General features: G+C 37.9%; 1 protein-coding gene across 4 annotated transcripts in view; it reads right to left on the bottom strand.

Moving 5' to 3' along the window:
* Window positions 1-1,966: 1,966 nt before the first annotated feature.
* Window positions 1,967-26,541, bottom strand: part of LOC137631109 (serine-rich adhesin for platelets) — a 151,912-nt gene continuing 127,337 nt past the window's right edge. For 2 of the 4 annotated variants that reach the window (XM_068362753.1, XM_068362752.1), the window contains 9 exons: window positions 20,620-20,729; window positions 20,014-20,217; window positions 18,861-18,998; window positions 16,910-17,002; window positions 16,138-16,293; window positions 13,909-14,188; window positions 12,249-12,512; window positions 11,419-11,600; window positions 1,967-3,229 (listed from right to left, as the gene is read on the bottom strand). In XM_068362753.1, the coding sequence (XP_068218854.1) occupies window positions 2,972-3,229; window positions 11,419-11,600; window positions 12,249-12,512; window positions 13,909-14,188; window positions 16,138-16,293; window positions 16,910-17,002; window positions 18,861-18,998; window positions 20,014-20,217; window positions 20,620-20,729 (1,685 nt within the window). In that variant the 3' untranslated portion in view covers window positions 1,967-2,971. The remainder of the gene's footprint in view (window positions 3,230-11,418; window positions 11,601-12,248; window positions 12,513-13,908; window positions 14,189-16,137; window positions 16,294-16,909; window positions 17,003-18,860; window positions 18,999-20,013; window positions 20,218-20,619; window positions 20,730-26,541) is intronic. The other 2 variants (XM_068362754.1, XM_068362755.1) reach the window with 2 other exon arrangements.

Genomic DNA, 26,541 nt, shown 5'->3' on the forward strand with positions numbered 1-26,541 from the left:
CCTCTCGTTCCCTTTCGCCGATCGACATTCCTTCTCCCAGGGGTTGGGGAGCTTGGAAGAGGTCTAAGGCTAGGTGAACGACAGGTCCGAGCAGACGCACCCTCCACTGCACTAAGCACATTAACCGCACTTTTGGCACTGGCACTTTTTAGTTGATCAACATCGGACATAAGTTGGTTCCTGTCCGCAGCAAGCGATTCAACCCTAATGCCCAGGCCTTGAATAGCGACCATCATGTCCTTTACCGTAAGCTCAGCGGTTACAGTAGTGGGATCTGAAACTATCACTACAGGGGAAGGAATAGATTCAATGATACGGGAAGAGGAAAATTCTCTGGAACGAGAAGAACTTCGTCTAATTCTGTCTCTCTGAAGTTTACGAGTGTAGCAGTCAAATTCCAGCCACTCACTCTCAGACAACAAAACACATTCGTCACACCGATCCCCCAACTCACATACTTTACCCGTACATTTAACACAAATTGAGTGGGGATCAATTGAGGCTTTAGGAAGCCGGGTCTTACATCCTTTCACACACTTTCTATAAGCGGGAGAAGGGTTAGCCATTTTGAATATTTAATTAGAGAGATCAAAACGAGCAAGGGTCAAAATAATCAAAATCAATTAAAGCAAATTCAAACAAGCGAAAGCCAATAACCAAATTAGTAGTACATCACCAAAGATAACTGCAAAAATCCAGGTTAAATAACAAGTGAATATCCAACGATGTTGCCGGCAATGACGGCAGGGAAGATCTGAGAAATCATGGAATGGTTCCACGCAAGAGAGGGCCCTGGTGGTACACCTGGCTACTCAATCTGCGATTGCCACGAGTTTTGAATTTCTGCCGGACGTCAGGGATTAAAGCTATATTTATATAACCACCGGGTAAGTCTTGTGTTTAAAAAAATAAATAATAGTGATAATAATATATCAAGCATAACATAAATACAAGGATGAAAATACACCATAGTTCCTGTAACCAACAGTTATAATATTGAAAATACAATGTTAATTTCCTTATTTTGCTGCATCTCTTTACCAGAAAGCACATCAGGCATTACAAAGTCATCGAGTTTAAACCCTATTGCCAAAAAGAAAATTTATATTGTATTATTAGAATTTAGAAAATATAACTATTTACAATGTACAGTACTGTATATATATTTATATAAAAAGTACAATTCATCTACAATATATACAAAAGAAATTCATAAATTACATTTGTCACGGGGTAAAAAAGTATAAAAGTGTACTTTTGCAAAAATGAGTAGTTAAAGGAAAGAATACTGTAATTGAGAACCTTTAAAAAAAAAAGGATTCTTTGTCATATAACATCCCGTTACATAGGCAGGACATTACCAAGTTGAAAACAAATCAAAGAAAATGTTGAGCATTTTTCATAAGTTATATTTAAACACCTGTAATACTTTTAATATAAATCAAAGTAACTTCAACTAAAAGTAAAACATATGAAAAAAAAACTAAGGAATTTGGAAGAAACACTATTTTTTTTTTTTTTGTCATGAAAAAAAAAAAAATGAAAAAATACCAAATGATGTTTAACCGTTGTTCATAGAAATCTATCATAAGATCAGGGTAATTTGCATCAAACTTCTTAAAGGTTTAATATTTGGCAATGGAAATAGCAAAATATTAAAAGAAGTTTCCTTTCAAGGAGTTCTCAGAAAAAGGAAATGTTAGTGATATTAACATTGCTATCTTCACACTACATGTAATTGATTAATAACACACTATCATATAAGTAACATGAAAAGGTAGCGCATCATAATATCAATACTGTATCGTAATTAATGATGATCTACTGTAATATGAACTGATTTTGATAGATTTGTTTGATTAATTTTTTGTAAGTTCAATCACTCCGTTTATCTTTTATAAAAAATGGTACCCTGAAACTCTTCGGATACTTTCTATGAGGGAAAAGTTATTATTATACAGAGCTGTTATCTATTTTGAATGTATTTTTATTTAATTTAATATTTTTCGATATTGCTATCTATACAAAAAAACTGAAATCAACCATCCCTTTAAATACACTGCACTTCTAAAACAGCATTCTGCAATTGTAATTAAAAAGTCTTGCATTCATACAAGACTATGAAGTAATACTAAAATCTCATCGTATTATACAGTAATTCTAAATGATTTCTACTATTGTACAAGACAGTTTCAAAAGAAAGTAGGCTATTTCATCACAGCTTAAATGTACTGTGATACATTCACAAAGATGGTTAAAGGCATTTTGAGAGCACCAATTATCACAAGTTTACATAGTAGTACATTCATAAAATGGCTTATGTATTCATGTTATTTACAGGCATCGTAACTGTTAGCATACAATGTATCACATTTAAATTAAACTTCTCAACTTATAATATGGTATTGTATTTACAAGGGGTCCCAAATACTTGGAAAAAATACCAAGGGCAATTACAGTATTCTGGGGTAATCGTCTATGTATGGTACTATTCTTCCTTGGACATTATTGTATATAATTAGCTCCTAAGGCCTTTTTTTCTGAATAAATAAGAGAAAGGACAGACTTTATCAAGAAAGATGATTTCAGTACAGCATCCAATAAGTACATCCACCAGTGATCAGAGATACAAAAAAATTAGGCAGATTTTCAAGAAAGATTAACATTACTGTAGTTATTCATTCAGTCTCCTAAAACTTCAGTTGAAATATGGGTGTCTTCACTTTTATGCGTTACCCTATAGTATGAATGAAAAATTAGAATCACTAAAGGCACCAAATTTTCAAAATTTCCTGTTAATCAGATATATTCTACACAAAAAAAAAAGAATAATCATAGTGTTTCATAGTTCGTACAAAAGTTTGGAGTTTTCATTTGTACAGTGAAGCATCTACCGAGTACAAATGCAGCAACTGGCACTCAATATTTTCAGTCGATATATTTTCACAACTTAATACTGCATTTGTAATTCTCATAAGCTGGTTTCTTCCTTTTCTTCAAAGAGCTTCATGGTTTCTCTGAGGACTCTTGGGGTCGTTCTAACCAGGAAGAGCAGATGATACTTTGTCACGACAGAAGATTGGAGAGGGCCACGAATAAGGGTGTGAAGAACAGTCGCTCTCTCAAGGTCTAACCAGCGTTCTAGTGCAGCCTCAACTTCCTCTGATGTCTTTCCCTCATTTCCAGAGTTGTCAGGACCGAACAATAGTACTTCTAGGATACACTTAACCTGGAAAAAAAATTTAAATGTAACAATTTGCACTTCATTTCAGCAGATAGGGGATATATAAATATTTCCTAGCAAGATATGATTATTTCAGGACAAAATAATTGCACTTTCAGGACACATTTCACATGAGAACATAAGTTTTAATAAATTAACAATTTATTACATCTGATTTTACATAATTCCATATAGAGCTCTTGAAGGGATGAAAATTTACAATTCGGGGATAACTTTAACCTATATTATTAAATGCAATAAGCGTCTTTCAATTCAGCAGATTAAAGACACAGTGTATCTAATCCCTCTTTAGAATTCTGAACACCATTATTGAAGGACAAAACAATAGCTTTTTTAGGATATATTCAACCTAGGAAGTTGTATATAAGTTCAGAGAACATTTCCTTTCGGCAGATTATTATCATTATTATTATTATTATTATTATTATTATTATTATTATTATTATTATTATAACTTGCTAAGCTATAACCTAGTTGGAATAGCAGGATGCTATAAGCCCAGGGACCCCAACAGGGAAAATAGGACAATGAGGAAAAGAAACAAGAAAAAATAAAATATTTTAAGAAAGAGAAATTACTATCTAATATGCAATTACTCATTTGGATTCATTTTCCCCTCAAAACTAGATTTAATAAGCACCCAGCATTGAATATTCATTTCATAGCAAGAATTCTAGACATAACTTTTTAAGGATGTGATAAAGGCCCATGTAGAATAAATTTAACATGAAGAGTTTTACAATATTGTATTTCATTTCATCATATCAAGGTTGAAAATGAGATTCTTCCCTAAAACAAAACCTGTAAGGTCAAGACAATAAAAGTCCAAGGTTATATTTGACCTGAAAATCTTTACAAGACAGGTCTGCCCTCTAGAAACATTTGTAACGAGGGCATCGATAATTCTTCCGGGGAGGAGAGTTCTAGCTATGTCAAACATGGACCTACTTTAAGATACAGAATTATATAAAAGCTTCCAAAACTAATACAGGATGTTTCTAAAAATTGTCAAACCGTCTGTATTCAAAGAGAAGCAGTCTTGGAAAAGCTCCAACTCTAGAATAACCCCTATTTGACCTGAACAGTCCTCGTTCTGTTGACGGATTCTTCCCAGGGAAGACATCAGTTAGATTTGTATTGTGACATGTCAAGCAATCTTCACTGCGACCAAGTCTAAGAGAGATTGCTTACAGCACTCTTTATTCGGTATGGCAGTCTTCTCGGGTTTTATTATGATAAGTTCCAGAGCTGAGGACCGTTTTTTATACGAATTGTGGTGTTCATTTGACTCCCTTGAATATCCTCGTCTTATACTCCGCAGTCAAGAGAGGAGGACACTGCCATTACCATAGTATTGATGAAAACGGTGGGTAACAAAATATCCGGTAAAATTGAAAGATTTGTGAGAGGAAATCCTTTACAGTAATGCCAAGCTGTTTTGTTGGGAGGTATGGATGACATAACTTTTATAGCCATACCTGGTTCCTGCTCACAGATATTCATGACTGCTCTTTACTTGGTGATGACTGAACTACGAAAGAGGGAACATCTGGTATAGGCCTACTCACAAACCTCCATACCAGGCTGCCCGACAGGAGTAAAGGTGTCTCTTTCCACTCTAAAAGTCCTTATCAAGAAGTGACTTTTCCTTATCTTTCCCGGAGAGGCTTACCAGACTCTATAGACTCGGAAAGGCAGTACTTTAGTCTTGTTTAACTGATGGACGGGAAAGACGGGGGCAAACTTTAGACTTCAAAGTTGAGCTTTTTTCCTAAGGCAAGGATTTATGGGAAGCCTAGGATCCTCTGACAGGGAAGGGGTTCTGAGCACTCATAGTGTTCCGACGTTAAACATCACTTACACCGAGGATACTATCATATCTAGCGGAGACATCACTTCTCAGAACGAGTAATTAATTTCACGGAGCAGTTGGGTTCTGTCATCCAAAATCTGGTTTTGAGGATAATCATTCTTTCTGAAAACAAAAAAGGGGGCTGGGAGTCTGTTGACTGTCAGTCTCCTGACAATCAATGGGTGGGGCTGGCATCATTACAGATTCTTGGAAATAAAAGGGTCCATATTTCATGAACTAATTTTCCTGTCACAATCTTGAGTCTAGACAGGGGTATAGGTTTAAAACAAGTCTTCTCCCTAAAAGGTAGTATCTTAAGAGATTTCCCTTTAGATAGACTGGGCATGGGCTAGAGATTTGATACCATCTAAAATTAAGAGGGGAGAGATCCAAAAGAAATCCCACCCCCTACTGTAATGATGAGGGTACTGGAAACTTGAACCAGGTTCCTTCCCTGCCCAAAGCCAGTATTAGGATGCTCCTGAGAAAGAGGTCTAACACTGGGGGCTAATAGCATTAGATTATCCAGCTAAACATATAGTTAGTGGAGGCATATTTAGACTAACCATAGTAGGGAGGGAGGGAAATAGGGAGAGAGATATCCTGAACAGGCTATTTCAATTATTCGGAGATTGGTCTTCGACAAATTTACTACCTCCTCCCACATGTTATTGGACAAACACTACATGTGATAAGTCCAGTTACTTACCTATTAATAGTAAGAGCCATTGAAGTTGGGACGTGTATTCAGAAAGTTTTAATGTATCTCTAGTCTGGTTTGAAAGCACCACATCGAACTTGTGTCTGAGGCTTTGAGAACCATCTATTTTGCTCAAGAGGAGGCTTTTCCAATCCATCTAAACAATGGATGAGGCGCATAATATTAGAGTGCGAGGCTTCTAAGGAGGGTAAATCAGCAGAGCTAGTACTCGTGCACACAAAGGTTCTCCGGAGAGTCATCAATTATAATAATGTCATAATTTGGTGGTTCTGTTTTAACAGTAACCGAGTTCTTAACTCTTTCTCGAAAATCCTTCTTTTCTCTTACGTCATATTGTGTTGGGAAAAGGAGGTGGAGATGGAACGAAAGGAGTCCAGCTCTAGTTTGCCTCTAGCAACTGATTATGAAGCGGGAGAATTGAAGTCGAGTTCAGTTTACAAGGTGAGAGAATGTTACCAAAATTCCGCCACATATGGCATGAGCCATGTCTATGATGTCTAGTGAAAGTCACTCCATCTGTATTAGATGGGGTAGTGTCTTGTGGGAAGGGGGGAAACTTTCCTCACCCCTTTTCTGTTTTCTGTACCTGCAAAGAATTATCTACCTGAGCTAAAATAGCATTCTGTAGAATGCATGATTTTAGCATTATAAACATTTGGCCAGGAGCTAGTGCGTGGCCGATCACGTTGATTAATAGGTTTGCCATTATCATGAGAAAAAAGATTGTGATTAACGTAAGTTAAGGCTATGTCATTCCGTGCTACAGCCAGAAGTTTATAAAACTCCGAGGGTGACATTAAAGTAATGGGGTGAGGCTCTACCTGTGTTGAACTTAAACTAGCTTGTGGAGGAATACTTCACGCACTGGGATACGTATAGTGATGTCATCACGTGTAGATACAGCGACGTGTTCAGACTTGTTATTCTGAACATTCAATCTGGCTGACTAGATTAGCTAAAATTCTGAGTAGAGCTGGAGCTGTTATACTTGACTTCGCAGCATTATTAGGCTTAGAAGCAGACAGAGCATAATGGCGTTGCCAAGTCTTGGGAGGTGAACACAGCCGAAGCAGTCAAACTACCCTTTATAAGTATTATTATTATTATTATTATTATTATTATTATTATTATTATTATTATTATTATTATTATTATTACTAGCTAAGCTACAACCCTAGTTGGAAAAGCAAGATACTATAAGCCCAAGGACTCCAACAGGGAAAAATAGCCCAGTGAGGAAAGGAAATAAGGAAATGAATACATGATATAAAAAGTAATGAACAATTAAAATAAAATATCTTAAAAACAATAATAACATTAAAACATATACTTCATATATAAACTATAAAAAGACTTATGTCAGCCTGTTCAACATAAAAACATTTGCTGCAAGTTTGAACTTTTGAGGCTCTACTGATTCAACTACTTGATAGGAAGATCATTCCACATCTTGGCCACAGCTGGAATAAAACTTCTAGAGTACAGTGTAGCATTGAGCCTCATGATAGAGAAGGCCTGACTGTTAGAATTAAGGGGACCATCCGCTATGTCCGGCATTTTATTTTTAATGACTCAAATACACAATTTCTATGTTTTAACCATATATAATACCTTCATTATATAAAAATTTTAAGTAATTTGATCAAAAACTTCTTTATTTATTAGCAAAAATCATGATTTTTATAAAAAAATTTGGTACATTTTTCTCCACTAATATGACACCAATTGTATTGAAAATCATACCATGAAAATTTCTTTATAAATTGAATAATTCTACAACAAATTTTTTATTTTCCTTTTTCTTTTTTTTATGAATTTTTTCTTAATTTTCTTTGTCTACACGTAAAATAGTCATGAAAAAAAGAGAAAAAGGCAAATCAGAATTCTGGTACACAAAATTGTGGGAATTTCATTCCTCTTTTCAATGATATCTTTCTCTCTAAAATTGAAGAATAAGTGAGAAAAATGTACCTAAGTGTGAATAAGTATGTTTTTGAGTTATGAGCTCCCAAGGATTTGCTATAAAGTTTCACTTTTTTCTTTAAAAAATCCAGATAACATTATAATGATAACCTTACTTTGTATTTATATTGTTTATTCCTACATGAAAGCTCCCTAAACGAGGTATTTAAATACTATGTTTACTAATACACTTGGTGTAAGGGTGTCGTGAGTTGCCAGCATCCTCTCATTGTTGCCAGAGTTTTAGTTAGAATGATCCAGCTTTGTACTCTTTTTCATGTTTTCCTCTCTTTTTGGTTTGTTTTTGTTGCTCTCTGGTTACTTTTTGTTCTTTCTATGACCTTCAGTAACATTGGCTTTGCTATAAAGTTTTCGAGGACGTTGTGAAAACAATGTACGTACGAACTGCAATTAAACAAACACATGCATTATAACTTCCATACTCTTCGGAAATTCTGGCTGCTGTTCTTGTAGCTTGTAGTTTTCATTCACCTACCCACTACTAATGCAAGACGTACAAGATTTCGAAACACAAGTGAAAACATCGCTATATATATGAAAAATAAACACACACACATGATTCTGTCAAACTCAGTCATGCAGACGACACAGTGAGGGTGACGTCATCATTTAAAGACAGCTATATCTTCATTATTTGGGAAAATAATTGGCTGAAACTTTTGGAGAGCATGTACGATATGTTTCTGCATACATAGAAACAATAAAACGATTTTCGATTTCTGAAAGTTATGTCAAAATACCATAGCAGACGGTCCCCTTAACTGTATGCCTAGCATTACGAACAGGATGGAACTATCCAGGAAGATCAGAATGTAAAGGATGGTCAGAATTATAAAAAATCTTATGCAAGATGCATAATGAACTAATTGAACAATGGAGCCAAATATTATTATCTAGATCAGGAATAAGAAATTTAATAGACCGTACATTCCTGTCCAACAAATTAAGATGAGAATCAGCAGCTGAAGACCAGACAAGAGAACAATACTCGAAACATGGTAGAATGAAAAAATTAACTCTCTTCTTCAGAATACATTGATCACCAAAAATCTTGAAAGACTTTCTCAATAAGCCAATATTTTGTGCAATCGAAGAAGACACAGAACTTATGTGTTTCTCAAAAGTAAATTTACTGTTGAGAATCACACCTAAAATTTTAAAACTCATATAATGTTAAAGGAACATTATCAATGCTGAGATCCGAATGTTGAGGAGCCACTGTCCTTGACCTTCTTACAATCATACTTTGAGTTTTGTTAGGATTCACTTCATACCCAATAATTTGCACAATGCACTAATTTTAACTAGATCTCTATTAAGGGATTCACCAACCCCAGATCTACATTCAGGAGATGGAATTGATGCAAAGAGAGTAGCATCTTCTGCAAATGCAACAAGCTTGTTTTCTAGGCCAAACTACATGTCATGTGTATATATGAAAATTAATGGGCCAAGAACACTACCTTGAGGAACACCAGATATCACATTCCTATACTCACTATGGTGGCCATCAACAACTCTTTGCAATCTATTACATAGAAATTCAATAATGATGCTAAGAAACAATCCACCCACTCCAAACTGTTTGAGTTTGAAAACAAGGGCCTCATGATTAACATGGTCAAAGGCAGCACTAAAATCAAGGCCAATCATATAAACTTCTTGACCACAATCGAGGGATTTCTGTAGAGCACTGGAGATTGTAATGAAAAAAAGATGGTATGCAATTAAAATTCTGATGCATCCTGGGAACTCTTATGAGGAGATCTCTTCTGAGTACCCTGGGCATACGAGGCAGGCCTCGCTTGTTATCTCGAGCTAGAGACTGGTAATAAAGGTCTTTCAAAAAGGTTGCTTCAGTAGCCCTCATACTGAAGGAGCCTCTACTCTAAGGTTCTGACAGGGCTGTGGAGATGCTTTCGCAGCTCTAACTGGAGATACTTCCCCGAGCAGAACGATCTTTTTTGTATAATGACATGTATGGATCTCCACTCAACACACTCATAGGAGGGGGAGGGAGATCTAGGTGAAATAAGATAATCAGGAGATGATTTAAAGTTCATATTGTTCTGTGTGTGTAGAAAGTTCAACACATGCAGAGATGGCAGCACGTGTGGTGATCTCATTATGTGCAAGAGGTACAGCTTCATCTGATAGAACGATAAGCCTGGCTGATTTATGAAGTGGTAGCATCTGCTTTTGTCCTACTTGATTTCCCAACTCTAATAGGCTTGGAAGGAGAGGACAAATTAAAGATATGCATGGATTCGGTAAGCTTTAGGGTGTGGATGAAGCCAAAGCAGTCCAGCCACTCTTATCATAAGCTGTTTAAAGAGTTCTTAAGGCTCTGTAGAGGATATCTAAGCTCAGAACCCTTACAAATATGAGGCAAACCTAGTTCATGAGAACATGTTGGAGAAGAGAAAAGCTGTCTCAACTTTAGAGTCCCCCCAACAGGAATGTGAGTGTGATTTCCATGCTAGAATGTTTTCTCTTCGCAATCATGATTAATTACTGAGACTTGGCTTAAGGCAAGAATCTTACAAGTGCCGGCTCAAGGTGTCCCTCTGGATAGTTGATACTATTCAGATTACTATGGATGACATCTATTGTATTTAAAGTTTCAGTGAATTTGTGACACGAGAAATACTTGAAAGAGGTTTTGCCACATAACTTTGTCTCTAACTCCTGTTGAAAGGAGACACAGTAAAGTAAAATCTTGTTAATTTTCCTGCGATGAGAAAAATATCTCTCCCCTTGAGAGAAAGACCACTCTCTACAGTAATTACATGGTGATTCCCATGAACATCTCTTTTCTAGGCAAGAGGGACAAAAAGGATGTATGTCTATGCCTGCCCGGGACAAAAGGGATGTGTGTCTATGTCTTCCCGCCTCATAAGGATGCCCCCATGATTGCTATCCCATCCTGGGCATGAAGTACTCACTCGTAACTCACAGATTATATACTGTAGTAACCCAAGGGACCGTGAATAAAGAAAAAATACAAGTCAAGAGCAGTAAACACTAAGAGGGCAGGCGAGATGAATGCAAAAGGCTCGATTGTATAAAAGAAGTGAGAGCACAATCTCTTCACTTTGCAACCAGCAATGTTGTGAGATGATACGAGTAAGAATCCTCTTGCTCCATGTACATGCGCTATGGTTGCCCCGCAACAAAGCATGGTACAATCAAACCCCATTTTTCATTGGCCGGTCATAGAAAACATGATTAGCAGTAACCCCATATAAGTGACTCAGAAGTTTGTATCCACTTAGGAATAAAGGAAATTTTTTGCTGCTTTAATTTTCCCCTTCCTTATAAAAATATCATTCATCTATCCCAATAATAACCCAAATATTTAGCTTATCAGCTTCAACTGATGCTGGTATTACTTTGAAAATTTACCATAGAAAGACGAGATCTAGTATATGAAGTTAGAAAAATACAAAATAAAGGCTTAAAGGTCTAATAATACACTGAAAACTATCTGAAAGAAGTGACTCTTGAAAATTGAACAAGATTACTGATATATTCAGTTTCAATATTACAATTAATAAGATATATTTAATGGGATATATCAAAACAAGTATGAAATAACACAAAAATACTAAAACAAACCTTTGTTAGTGATCCTGCTTTTTCTTCATTAAGCAGTTCCAAGAGACATCTGAAAGCTCGCTGAGAAGGCACTGGTGATGGTACAGAAAAGTCCCAATCTTTAGCACTTTCTGGAGGGTCTACCCCCATTAGCATAAGAGTGGTAATGGCAGCGCATTCACATAAGGACTTCAGAGGTATACCTATTCCAGGGAATAAAAGTACAATTTGTCACTATTCAATGGAAAAGTTCAACCTCAATTTCTATTCAAGGGGATAAAAGGCCAACTTTAATCACCTGAATTAAAGAAAGATCAATGTCAATCAATATTCAGGGAAGAAAACCCTGTATTGTGGTAGTGCAATCAGTATACCTGATGCTGTACATGGTAAACATCATTCTTAGCTACACCCACTTTATAGCCTTCTACTTTACCTCTGTTCCTTTTACTTTTTTTCCCTCTTGCTTCCCAACCTGTTTTAATTTAGATATGATGATTTCTAACACTTTTGTCTCAGCATTAAATGACTTCCCTAGCTCCAATGTCGGGTCATATGGCCAAAATTCCATACATCAATTCTAAATGCAATCTTCATTACTATTTATGGGAATAAAAGTCTACCTTCAATCACGGTTTAAGGAAATATAAGTTCAGCCATTATCCCGATTTCAGAAAATAGAAGAATTAAAACTTGTCTTTATTCTTATCCAAGGGAATGAGAATCCACGTAAATCACAAAGTTTGTGTTAGTTTTCTAGCTTTTGACGATTAGCATTATGATTTACAGGTATGTAGTTCTTGATGTAATGCATAAGAAATATAAAAACTAAAATCCATTCACGGCCTTACCACTCTCCACAGGGGGCACTATGATAACTCTTGGGTCAGAATCTTGACCTGCTTCCTCACTGCCCCTTGCGGCAAGGGTTAATTCCAAGCAAGTCTCTTCAACACCTTGAGCCTGAAGTTGTTTTAAACCAGTTACATACTGCAACAACAGGAGACATGTCTGTCGTTCCCATTCCAGTGGGGCTTTCAGCAAATCTGGAAGGCTTTCATCTGCTAGCGTTCTCAAGGTAGTGAGATTTAATGACGGTAGAACCCAAACAGTTCCTGCAATAAAAGTTTCCCAAGTGAAAGATTTACAGTATTACAGTATGTGATTAACATCTCCAAAAATATTGGGTATAGATTAATTATATTCAATAGATAAAATATTCACATCAGAACAATACCATTTGAGTAACTATCAATCCCCAAGGAATATTCTCAGTAATTGAGAATATTCCTCGGATATGGTTTACACCTTTTCCATAATATCATTTTGATTATCAAAAATTAGCCTAAGCTAAAATCATGAACAATTTATGAACTGTCATAACAGATATTTTGTAACTTGTTACTTACTTTTTTCAAGTCTCTCAACAAGAATCCTATTTTGTCAAAAACATAGATGACTGGTAATTCACACCAAAAATAGCTATTTCAGTATTAACTCTTTGAGCACCATTCTACATAATTCAAGTCCACTATTTATACTCCCTTCAGTTTCATATGAAGTAATATACATCCAGTAATTAACAGTTTTAATATTTTTTATTACTTAGGTATATGAAAATTTTACAAAATGTCGTTATATATCAATGGAAAGGATACTCAACTATACAATACTAATTTTTGTTATTCTTATCTTACATAGTTCTTGTGTTAAAGAGGAGTTAAATAAAATGTAAAAAAATAAGTGTTTTAACCAATGCAATTCAAGAATGATGTAGGGCATAATTTTCTAATTTAACATTCATCAAGAATCTATTTTACTAATGATTATATGCATAAAGGGCAATTGATATCATAAGGCAAAGAACCACACAGAAATGTTGATAAGGTACTGTGCAAACTTGGGCTACTTTCAGTCCTTTAGTATTGTGCTGAATTTCTATAAATGCGATCATCGGCTGAAAACAGTTTGATTGATTTACCCAATTAAGTTCAACCTGTTAATATAATTATTTTCATTGAGCTGTTGATAATCCAATGAGCATAGGCATATACATTTTAACCCTTTTACCCCCGGGCTCTTTGGAAATTTCCAACCCTTAACCCCCAGGGGGTTATTTTCTTCCCAGCACATTTTGCAGTATATTTTTTTTTTAAATTGCTCTAACAGCCTTAATTTTTGTCATAGAGAGGTCAGGTTGGTCTCATTCTCTTGGAAAATGCCTGAATTTTTTCAAAAAATTATCAAAAATATGAAAAAATAAATTTTTATAGCATTTTTTTGCAAGGACGTACCGGTACGTCCATGGGGGTAAAGGGATGGGTTTCGTGAAACGTACCAGTACGTCCTTTGGGGGTAAAAGGGTTAAGGTATTCTTGAGATTACATTCACTGTTACAGTATGTTTACAGCTTTATTCAATTTTCAGAGTCCAGCAATAAGGGAACAAGGCCACAACAGTAATACGATACACTTAGGACTATAAGAAAAAAGGTTTGAATACTCAACTGACCCGGAGTTGTTTTTCCCCGAATTATCGTTTTATGTGACACCAAGTGTGTGGGAAGCTGGTCTTTGAATTCTGTGATGGGCATGGGGGTCAAGAGATGGTGGGCATCAACTTTCGTCTCGGACGTCAACATGAGTGTTATGTCCCTTCCACAAGCAACCCCTTGATAGAATAAGCGAGGTCCAGCCCCGACAACTATGTCCTCATCCATGACAGTGTCCTCCCATTTCTTGACTTGACGGCTTACCTCCTCATATCCAGGTGGACAGCAGTTACTGGATAACTGAAAAATTATCAATAATAGTGTTAACAGACAATTTAAAGTGAAATGGTAGCTATTACTGGATGTATTTCAAAGTAACATAGGTACTATAATAATTAAGTGGCACTTTAATTACTATACCATTAAGTTTTATGCTCATTATAAGCAAAGAAATAAATATAATTTTTTTGCATGAAAATATAGAATACTGTTCACAAAAATTAATGTGTATGGAATTAATTACCTTACATTTTATTACTTAGTATTTTTAATACAGCTCTACTATTGCAAATTAAGAAAGTACAGAGCAGCCATAATATATTTAGTAAGCACAAAGCACCTTTAATTTCAGAGTTGGCAATAAAAAATCATAACCATTATTCATAACAATGTAATAAAGCGATTCACATGTTATTCGTGTTCTCTTGCTTGAGGGTGCACTTGGGCATGCTGTTTTGTTTCTCTTCCCCTTGTTTTGTTGGTGTTTTTATAGTTTCTATATGAAATATTTATATTTGTGTTATTGCAGTTCTTAAAATATCTTATTTTTGCTTGTTTCATCTTCTCACTGTGCTATTTTCCCCGTTGGAGCCCCTGGGCTTATAGCATCCTGCTTTCCCAACTAGGGTTGTAGCTTAGTAAGTAATGAAAATAAAAATAATAGTAACTTTTTTTTTTGGCATTGTCGGATAATGTCAGATTACCAGGTCTATCACAATTGCATTTATATTAATAAAATACTGTACTACCTCAAGCCTTTTGACAGTTTTTTTAACCAAGTACTCATCAAAGGGAAATTATACTTTAATCAATACAGTATATGTAAAAATCTCTGATGATGCAAATGGAATTATCATCTATACAGGTAAATAGAATTCCTACAAAGCTTAAATCGTCACATTAAAAATACAATGCTACATTTAAGAGTTCCCATTATGTATTTATCTAACATACCGTAAGTTCACTTTAAATGAAACTTCTCGGGGCATTATGATTACAAAAATTTGTCTTGTAAACATGGAATCAAAACAAGAAATCATGTTTCCCATTTATAGTAAAGTACTACTTAAGTCACATGTAGATGTACAGTATTTTGTATTTACGAAGAAAAATTTCTAAGTTTACCAAACCATGAAAAAAATTGGTCTGTGCATGAAGAAGACCCATCTTCCAGTCTTTGAAAAACAACAGGTTTGCCTATCCATCAAAAAGGTCAATGATATTTTTTTGGGGCTCAAGCCATGTCGTCCTGATGGAAGGTTCCTTTAGGCAGCTTTCTAAGGGATATTTAGCGCTAAATATCCCTTAGAAAGCTGCCTAAAGGAACCTTCCATCAGGACGACATAGCCATCTCGCCCAAAAATAGATTTTGCGCTTTGCTTCAAAATCTGTTTGTCAGTCTTTGACATCAAGATTTTGCCACAATCCACATGATATTTTTCAACCTTTGTAATTTTCAAGTTGTCAGTATATAAGACAGAATAATATATTTCACACTTTGATACAAACAAATTGCCTATCCATGAAAAAGGCCTCGGGTATTTTTCAGCCTTTTGAAACCATGGGAAAAGCCAGGGATAATTTTTACCTTTCCAGACCATCAAACAACTGTCTAATTCATGGGAAATGCTGCTATCTCTTAGCTTACCACTATTTTCATTTGCCTAGCTGTAATCCTAGTTGGGAAAGCAGAATGCTAGAAGCCTAATAGTTGCAATAAGGTAACGTACCTCCCAGTACAGAAAAGAAAAGTAAAGAATAAACTATAAAATAGTAAAAAAATATAAAGAATAATTTTAGATAAATGAATAAGAAAGTTGAATACATGAGTAATAGACAAACTATGAGATGAGACTATGTTAACCTCCTCAACAAAAAAGCATTTGCACCAAGCTTAAATTTCTGAAGTTTCTCCAATTTAATAATTTGAAAACAAGTTATCTCAATCATGAGAAAGATCTATAGTCTACCTGGTCTAGCATATTGGAGAGGGCCTCAAGATTTGCTGAAATAACAGCTCCATATTGGTCTTCTAAGGTTCTGTGGGTTACAGCAGATCCGCGACGTACACTCAGGCGACCTGTCTTCTCCTGACGCAAAGACGGGGCAGAGGCTGAATCGGCAGTCTGAAAATATTCTTTCATTGTCAGTTATTGTTTGTTATAGTAATTTCAGCAGAGTTCTCTATTAAAATTGCAGAGAGATTCCTGCGTTTAACTTTGCATAGTATTCGACACCTTTTACTTAGAAATCCTAAGTCAGTTTCAACATAATTTACCTTAGATGCTACTTGACACACTTATTAAAATGCCCGGAAGTTATTTGAGTATAACTTCGCCTTACATAATATTTAACAAAAACTTCGTACAATAATTTTCAAAACATACATGTTTTAAATGTAGTCTATAATGTACATGCAGGTTTAGACTTGCTAAATTAACTTCAAAATACTGCTCTTGATATTTATAACATGCATTTACACAAAAAATATGCTGTTTAGCTGCCCTAACCCCAAAAAATAAACATATAGATAATAAAAATTGTCATTAATTTTTCAGATGATGAATAACTTTTAAGATAACTAAATTTCTTTCAAGTTTTCAAAATCTATGGCTGATAACATTAGCAAATAAAATTTGACATTTTCAACTGATACAATAACGAGCAGATGTAAGGTCTCTACTGGTTGGACATCAAGAACAGAGTTTGGTACACCATTGTCATTTTAGTTCAAATTCCTACCTGGCTGTTATTTTGGGGGACTTTATATACTTCTTCAATTCTTGAAGTTGTAATCACAGTAGAAGTGGTTGATCCCACTGCAATCTGCGTTACCTGGATCCCAAAGAAAGGACAAATTGCCCTCAAATATTTCAGCTTACAAAAACCTCCTCCCTCAATTCATTCCCAAGATCATTTTCACATTTATCTAAAATAATGTTCCAACTATTCTCCTCTAAATTTAGATAATTCAGTTTAACACACTAAATGTATTTTTATATATGAAGTGGTTAGCAAATATTTATGAATATTGTACTATTGCTTTTCTCATTGAATATCACATTAAGTATCAAGAAATACACTTAAATTTCATCAGTGCCTCAACTATTACATATATGCCTCAATACAGGGGCACAGATCTGGGATTGAAGTTTAGTTTTTTTTTTTCAATTACATCAGATATACCAAGAATCTTAATTGATATCGAGAAATGGAAGATTCTTATAAGGAACAAAATTTTATACTTCTATATTTATGAAAGGAATAAATACAAAACAATATATCTTGATTTAATTTGCTATTTAAAGATATTTTTCCTTCATTAAAAAGTTAAGATTTTATAAAAACAAACTGGAAAATATACAGTATTAGTTTAATTACATTAGCAAGGCCAGTGCTATATTTTCTTAGCCATGATGCACGTCATACAAATTAATAAAATGGATAAAAAAGGTTTTTAGAATTGCAGGAAAGCTAACTTTGTGACAGGAAATTTATTAAGTTTCCTGTATAAGGCAAATTCAAGTGCATTCATGATATATAAGAATTTTATAGAGTTAGAAGAAATATTTACATTAAAACCAAACATGATGAGCACAAGAAATCAAGCAGTCTTTTATTCTACAGTTAATGTCCAATAATTAAGGTGAAGATTTCCCATTCCAGTGCCCCTGTACTGCTGAATATGCAAATCAAAGTCAGTTGATTGCATAAAGTATTTCTCAACAATTCCATAACATTACCATGCAAAACTATGGTGTAGTCCATATCTAAATGATAACTAAATACTTGCATTTTGCATATAAGCATGCATATATAAGTAGGAAAATTCAGCTAAAATGCAAGTAAAAATTATTCCACAGAAATAGCACATGCAAACACATGGTGCAAATGCTTACTGTGCTTATAGTTCTAGAAAGAAAAACTATAAAAGAACATAATTCGCGATTAAAAGTATGAAAAATACCAGATCTTATATATTTACTAACAAACATAGAATATAGAATAGAAAACATCACAAAGAATTGCAGTAAATCTAATTTAACAGGTAATAATGTAAAAACAAATGCAAGACAGAAATGTGTGCAGAATAGGAGATGCACACAAGGTTTTCCTCTTTATTCTAATTGCATAATTCATCTTACAGAATTAATTCTGGTGCCTCCATTCAGTGCCAATGAAAACTGCATGCACCATGTTGCATCATCCCAGCATTTATGATGTACAGATGAGCAGTATAAATACTATGAAAACTATGCATCCTAGTGGATCATATAACAAAACCTTATATAATTAATAAATAACTGTTCTGTGTTTTTACTGAGACATTTGTAATAAAAAAAAAATATTGCAATACTCTAATGCAAAAAATGACTTAATTATGATCCACTTCACATCAGCAAAGAAGCCCTAAGAAAAATTAGCATCCTTTTTACCATTCAGGCACTACAACACAATTGTTGTGGATTCCTTAACCTCAAAATTAAAGGACCTTTATCAAGCCTCATGAACATTATTCACCAACATAATCGTTAAGGCTCCTTTGATAATGTAAGCCATTGCATAGTTCTCATTAAGGCTGGGATGTTTGCACATAAATTGTTGTAAATAACAGGGATGTTTTTGCATAAATTGTGGTAAATGACAAGAGAACGGGGCCACCCCTGTGATGATCTTTTTATGTGTCTCTCACCCTTGGAGTCATTGCTAGCTGTGCCGGAATAATATAACCATCAGAAGTGTGAATGTCTTGTGGAGATTCCGATCTAGCTGATGCCGGAAGAGGAGCATCGTACAACACAGGAGAGGGAGAGCGATTCCGGTTGATGTACTGCTCAAGAGTTTGGCTCGGTTATTGTTACGGATTCTCAATAGTTGGTTTACAGAAAATTGAGTTATATTTCGAGAGGCATTATAGATTTTGTTTGAGACACTTGATGAAAAATTACTAGTTGTCATGTTTGTTAAGGGAAAGTTTGTGTTCCTGTTTATCCCACAACAAATAGAGAAGTGAAGCGAGTAAAAGAAAAGGAAAAATTAATTCGTTGTTTGGACTGTCATCCTATTCTAAGATGTGTCATGGAATTCAGTCATGCCTAACATATTCCCTGTTATTTCATCGGATTCAGCAAACCTAAAGAATATATAATGATATTTGAATAACCAAATACGAAATATATATACGCAACCATTTCGTTCACGAGTTCAGGATTAACATTCAAAAAGTAATAGTTATATGAGAAAATTATTTCAATCATGGCACAATACAGGAAGTATTTTATATCAAAACATGTATACAGACATTTATACCAGACTTTTGCACTGTGGTAGAAAAATATAACTTTCCGAAAATTGTTTCTGGAAACTACTTGGATCAAACCCAAACAGACCCCCAAGGCAGTATGGCAGTACAACTCAAACAGTGCACTGTAGTCATTAATTAAATGTCTTAGCAGCATCCATCTGGCCTATAGCTGCACTTTTATGTCTTCCCATTTTCTTTCTTCCTTCTTGCTGTCTAACTTATTAACTGTTTCTTCATGCTTCAACTGTGGGGGTTTCCTCCCGTTGCTCTTGATCAATGAATAGCCTCCCAGGCACTTGCGCTGAGCTTTCTGACCCAATATTATAAATTTAATTAATCCAAACTCAAACTAATGAACTCTAATGACAGCCAGTCCAAGGGTCTCTTTTAAGACCTTGTTAGTGTTTGAATCCTATGCATCTAAAGGAACTACTCTAATGTGTTTCTAATGTGTTCCTAATGAAGCTACTTAAGCATTAAAAATTCACCTAAAAAAACGCAAAAATAACACAAAGAAAATTAAAGAACAAAAATTACTCACATTAGCAGCACTGGCAGAATCCCTTTCAAAAGTTTCATAATCGCTGTTATTGCTGTGCTGAGGCTGCTGTGGTCTTGGAGGTGCTGGGCCTTTGGAAGATCGAGCTGTGCTGCTAATGCTGCTGCTACAGCTGCTGCTGGTGCTGTCTTGGTGTTGATGTTTGCTGTTTCGTTGGGCAGCCTGCTGGGCGATTTCTTGGGCCAGCTATTTTGCAAGGAACATTATTATAAGTGAAACAGGTAACATATAAGCTATACATAATATATTTTAAATAATTCATCCATTTTATAGGGAAACCATAAGCTACAAAGAAACATTTTCTAATCAATCCTTATTAAAATAGAAAAATCATTATCCATTACTCAAATAGGGAAACCATGAGCTATACATGACTCACTAACAATTCAGTATCTATATAGGGAAACCATATGCTTTAGTGATTTTTTTAATTTTCATCACAAAAATAAGAAAATTGTAAGCTAACCAGATGTAATTAATTTCAAATCATTCCCCTCAATGGTGGGAAACCATGAGTTACACATTAATAACAAAAATACTAAATCTACGTCAGTTAAGCGACATTAACATTCCAGATCAATCAATCACCTGTGAGCCATTTGGAGGTTGGGGCGCCCTTCGCTTCTCTCGATCTTCATCACCCCTTATACTTGCACTGCGACCCGGTTTCCTGGGTGTGAAGGGGGCACGGACATCTCCTGCCAATAAAAGGACAGGATGAAGAACAAAATGAACTAATATGGCACAAATAACATTCTTCTCCTAACTTTTTCCTCTTATTCTGAGGAATTTATTTGCCTGATTAGTAAAAAGGCAAAGATGACAAATTTGGAAGTAATTTGTATTTTTTCTAACTATACAAACCTGGAGCTACAGTATTTATAGGGGATATAACTTTCGGCGAAGCATAAAGACAAGCCATAAAACTTTTAGCGAGAGATAACCACTCATCCGCTTGTTAGCTCACTAACACACCTGGGTTGATTAACCCCTTTGCTTGCAGGTAGGACTTCTCGGTAGACAGGTGCTGGCGGGCCAATATGTATAAATAGCTCTATGTTTATATGGTTTGGAAAAATACAAATTACTTCCAAATTTGCATTTGTTCCGACCCAATACAAACCTTCGCTATTTATAGGGGTGACAATCCTTAGGAGGGAGAAAGTCTGCACTAATTGGCTATTGGCATTGACCTGGGGTTTCTCCGTACGTGCTCTGCATGTAACTGGTAGGAACTCTTGCACCTCGCTAAATACCTTTGCTACGCACGGACAGTGGCCTACGCAAGCTGTGTGCTTGTGATACTAACAATGTGACTTGGTCTAGATAAGAGTTCTTCCGAGTTATAGGAATCTTTCAAGAGTAAAATAGATGTTACCCAATCACCCCTCATGAGGGGTATTGGGGACGTAACAAGTATTATTTCTATACTAAGTTACACAATGGAGATGGTTTTACCTGCAGATAGGTGAGGTCAGCTTTTGCAGAGGATCCTAGGTGCTGATTCCCCAAGAGGGGAAGATGAATGAAAGAAGGAACCAGTCATTCTTACACATTCATCTAGACTAATCCTGGGTAACCTTTGCCCTCAACCTTCTGCTACTTGTCCATCAAAGAGCCTGAGGTATTTAAACCACCTAATGTGCTGCCACAACATGACCAATGGAGAACGTCTCCATGTTCCTGTGGGTCAGGTCTTCCAGGTAGTGGGTGGTGAAGGTTGTTTAACGCTTCCAAAAGCCGGCTTGCAATACCCGCAACAAAGAGTAGTTTTTCTTGAATGCTAGGAACCTTTAAATGCCCCTAACATCATGAGTTCTGGGTTGTTGTGCTGGAGGAGGATCTGGATTCAATGCTAAGTCAATGATCTTGCGAATCCAAACTGAGATTGTGTTCTTAGTGATCCTCTTCTTGACCTGCCACGTGCTGATACTCCGGGGCAAGCTACTAATGCTCTGTTGAAGTAATACCTCAAACTCCTTACTGGACATAGTAACAGTTGATCCGGGTCATCGGTTATAGTACGAAGACTTCCATTCTGGAAGGGCCCGAATCTAGGATGTGCTACTCCCGGATTTTGGGCCTTAGATATAAACTCAGGGACAAAGTTAAGAATTACCTCCTCTATCCCCTTGAATGGGCGATGTCATAAGAAAGACCATGAATTTCACAAGTTCTTTTTGGCAGGAGCCAAGGCGAGTAGGAACATAGTCTTCAAAGTAAGGTGGCGATCTGTTGCCTGGCCTAATGGTTCATAAGGAGCACTATTCAGACTGAAGGATAAGAACCATGTTCCATGGGGGAGGTCTTGCTTCCAACTGGCAGCAGGTAAGCTCAAAGCTTTGCATGAGGAGAGAAAGTTCCAGCGAAGAGGAAATATCGACTCCTTACAGTTTGATGGCAAGGGTCAAGGCTAAGCGGTAGCCTTTCACTTCTGAAACTGAGAGGAGCCTTTCCTTCTGCTGGTGCACAAGGAACTCCGCTATTGCTGGAATAGAGGCATTAAGGGGAGAGATACCCCTCCCATGACACCAACCACAGAAGACGGTCCACTTAGCCTGGTAGACGTTCGCGTGTGGCTGTTTGAGTAGATCGTGTCGTGGAGGGAGTTCTCTTGGAAGCTCTATCAGAAGCTGCAGAAGGTCCTGATGCCATAGCAGAGCTATGAGAGTCACAGATAGGTTGGCTGATACTCTGGTCTTGTTGAGCACTCTTCTCATCAGAAAAAACGGGAGAAAGGTGTGTACGTCGATATTGTCCCACCGTTGTTGGAATGCATCTTGCCAGAGAGCCTGGGGGTCCGGGACTGGGGAGCAGTACAGTGGGAGCCTGAAGTTCAGGGAAGTTCCGAACAAGTTCACAATCAGGGAACCCCACAAAGTCAGGACCTTGTTGGCTACTAGATAATACAAACACCACTTGGAGCCCCCTATCTTAGTCGCACTGCTCAAGTTCTCCGCGAGCACATTCCGTTTCTACAGAATGATGCGAGCTAATAATGACAATGAATTGTCTTCTGTCCATCTCAGTATCTTTACTATGAGATGGCATAGGGGTTACGAAAATGTATCACGAAAATGTATCGCCTTGTTTGTTTATGTAAGCCACTACTGTGGTGCTGTCGCTCATCAACACCACTAAGTGACCCGCCAGGAACTGTTGGAGGGCTAGGAAGGCTGCTTAATTTACAGTGTCAGATTTTGTGTTAGACTGCAGCATAGAGTCGTTTTATGGATATATATGTGGCCATCGCATATTTTCGCTCTCCGACTAAAATTATAAAAGATATATGAGATTTTCTTGAAAAAAGGCCCTATTTTCATCTCAAGAGATTTATGTGCTAATACTTTTCAGACTCGGACCATAGGGTGGAGGCCGTATGGTGCAGCATGTGCCCGCCCCCCCATTCTTTTGATGCATCAGAAAAGAGCATCAATTCCAAGGGGGTACGAGAAGGCCGACACCTTAGCGGAGGTTCTTGTCTGTCACCCACCACCTGCGGTCCGTCTACTCCTCTAGTCCTATGGAGACTGGGATGTCCGGGGAATGTCTGATTCCACCTGGACTTCCACCGCCACTGGAGAGATCACGTCCTGAGGCGGCCGTTGGGTAACAGACGGGCTTGCTGCCTTCCTCAGCCTCTTTACCCTGTCATCTGATGGGAAGATTTTCTGTTGATCGGTGTCGATGATCATACCTAGGTATACCAGTCTATGAGAGGGAAGCAGGGATGAATTCTTGAGGTTTACTATGATCTCTAGATCTTGGCAAAACACTAGAAATCTGTCTCGGTGTTGAAGAAGGGTTGCCACCAAGTCTGCTAGGATCAGCTAATCGTCCAGATATCTTAGGAGACGGATGCCGATCCTGTGAGCCCATGATGATACTATGGCGACAACTCTCGTGAAGACCTGAATTGCCATGGAAAGACCGAAGCACTGCACCTTGAACTGGTTTCGCTTGTTGTCGAGGATGATCCTTAGATATTTCCTTGAAAACGGATGGACTGGGATCTGGAATTATGAGTCCTTTAGATCCAGTGTACACATGAAGTCCATTGGTCTTATTGCTGGTCTGACCGTGTCTGCTGTCTCCAATCTGAACTAAGTTTGTCTGACAAACTTGTTCAGAGTAGAGAGGTCGATGACTGGTCTCCGGCATCCAGACGCCTTTTCTATAAGAAAGAGTCAACTGCAGAAGACTGGGGACCTGTCGAGGACCTCTTGAAGAGCACCCTTCTCCAATATGGTCTGGACTTGGGCCAGGAGGGTCACTTCCCTCACGTAGGAGCTTGATGGGTCTGGATACCGTGTCAGTGGATGGAGAGATTGCATAAACGGGATGCAATACCCTGAACAAATTATGGAGATTGTTCAGGGTTCTGCCCCGAGGCTGCAACCACCTCTGCCAGCGGCGTTACAGGCATCTCCCCACTGGTGGACAAGTGGGAGGATTGCCCATCATAGTGGGTGACGCCTCTGCCGCCACCTCTTCTCTGCTTCCACTGGAGGACTTAGAAACTCTCTGCTCTTTGGCTGGAAAGGGGTTCCTCGACACCTTCTGAGACTCCGTAGACGATGCTATACTATTCGTCAGCGGTCTTGATGTTTGCAGCTGTTTCTTTTGTGGCGGAGGAGGACGATACTGCTGACATGTGAGGGCCCTAAGTAGGAGGGAGACCTGATTGGACTTTCTCCATCTCTCTGCCATCTGCTCAACGTCTTGACTCGAACAGAGAGTAAACCTTGAGAGTCGAGTTCATCAGTCTCGTTGTCTCCATGTGGGATTCGTAGATGGAACCTTTCTATTACCAAGTCCCTTATGCAAAAGATGGTATTAGCCCAAAGGTTAAACACCTGAGGGGAAAGGAACTCTACGGTCCTGGTCCCCGATGATAGAAATGTTTCCAATGACCTCTTTGTGGTCTCTTTTGACTAGTCCTTGGTTCTGATGAGGTGTCCCAAAGAACCTAACCAGAGGTCTAGCCACAAAGTAGCCTGCATGGCATATTTCGCAACCTTCTCCTGGTTAAGGATCTCTGTCACAGAGAACGGGACGAGGAGTTCGGAGAGTCTCTCGTAGGAGACTGCTCTGGTCAGTGCCTCTATAGAATGGTCAAGAGGCAGGGCCAAAGGGGCTCGCTGGAGACCTCATAATATCTCCTTTGCTGCACAAACAGTGGCAGAAGCTTAGAGGATATGTTTGCTCGGAGAGAGCTGGAGGAGCCAGTGGCCTGGGAGAAATACCTTCCTCCATCAAACCCTTAGACCAGGGCACGACTGCACTGGCCTTGGGAGTTCTTTGAGTACCATAGACATGGTTCAGAATCGTGTCTTTCACCTATTGAGGAGCCACCGCCAGGTCAGACAACTCTTTGATGGCTCTCATGCAGGCCAAGACCTGCCAGAAAGCATGCTCCCACTCTTTTTGCTCTGCCTCCAAGAGCTTAGGACTCGCAGCGTTGGGGAGGTAGTTGTTCTCATAGTTAAGAGTATTCTTTCACCTATGAGCTCTCACCCATAGGATTCCAAGGTGGGTAAAAGTCGTTGGGAATGGACGTCTGAGGTTCATCGCTTGCGACATCTTCTATGGTAAAGGGGGAAACCCCGAGTCCTTTCTTGTTGAAGCCTTGCTGCCATTACCGAGGTTTTAGGAGTGTTCTTGGAGTCCTTTGGTTTCTTATAGGATGGCAGATATTCCTCAAGGCATGAGGATCTGGAGTGATCTTCTTTCCTAGAGGAAGGCTTTCCCTCTTTTGAAGAAGAACCTACAGATGGCTGGCTCGATCTCCTCGAGACCGGGCGTAGTTCCGCAGAAACTACCTTGATGCGAAAGAGCAGAAAGGACTCAGTGAAGGAAAACTCCCACGGTGACTGAGATCCTTTGCTGAGGCACCTGTGTAAGGTATCTCCCATGGGAGGCGTCGGCTGGGTCATCTTCCTCCTCTTCTTCGTCATGACCGGAGTCAGCTCTATCTGTGAGAAGTCCTACTGGACCTCTACCGCTGTCTTAGCTGCTCCCCATTTCCTCTTAAGAGGTGAGATAATCATACTCAGAGTGGGGGGCCTCTGCTGGGCTGGCCCTGTAATTCGTCTGGGGTCAGAAAGGGGGGAGGGAGGCTGTAGATGGAGGAGGTGCCTTTTCCAAAGGAATCCTTGGTATGCTAGTAGATGCCTATGCCGGGAAAAGTGAAGAAGCCCCGTGATGTCTTGACGCACTACCTTGACCAGGGTGTCAAGCCAAGAAGATTCCTTTCTGACACCAGAGCTGATTAAAGGATCCCTTGGTAGACTGGGAGCAGAAGTCTTAGGCTTGTGAGTCTGAAAAGGGTTCCTACCTGGTACAGCCAGCAACAGCCTGGCCTTTGGCTTAGGCTTGGAAGAGCCAAGTGGTTTAGACGAATCCCTCTTGAATGGGACCGGTGAGGGTCCTTTGGTGGGTGATCCCTGAAAGCTTCTCTTGGGCGAGAAGGCCCCGAACTATTCGATGACTCCTTTTCAAGGAGCGGAG

Source organism: Palaemon carinicauda, chromosome 39, assembly GCF_036898095.1.
Source record: "Palaemon carinicauda isolate YSFRI2023 chromosome 39, ASM3689809v2, whole genome shotgun sequence".
NCBI lineage: Eukaryota > Metazoa > Arthropoda > Malacostraca > Decapoda > Palaemonidae > Palaemon > Palaemon carinicauda.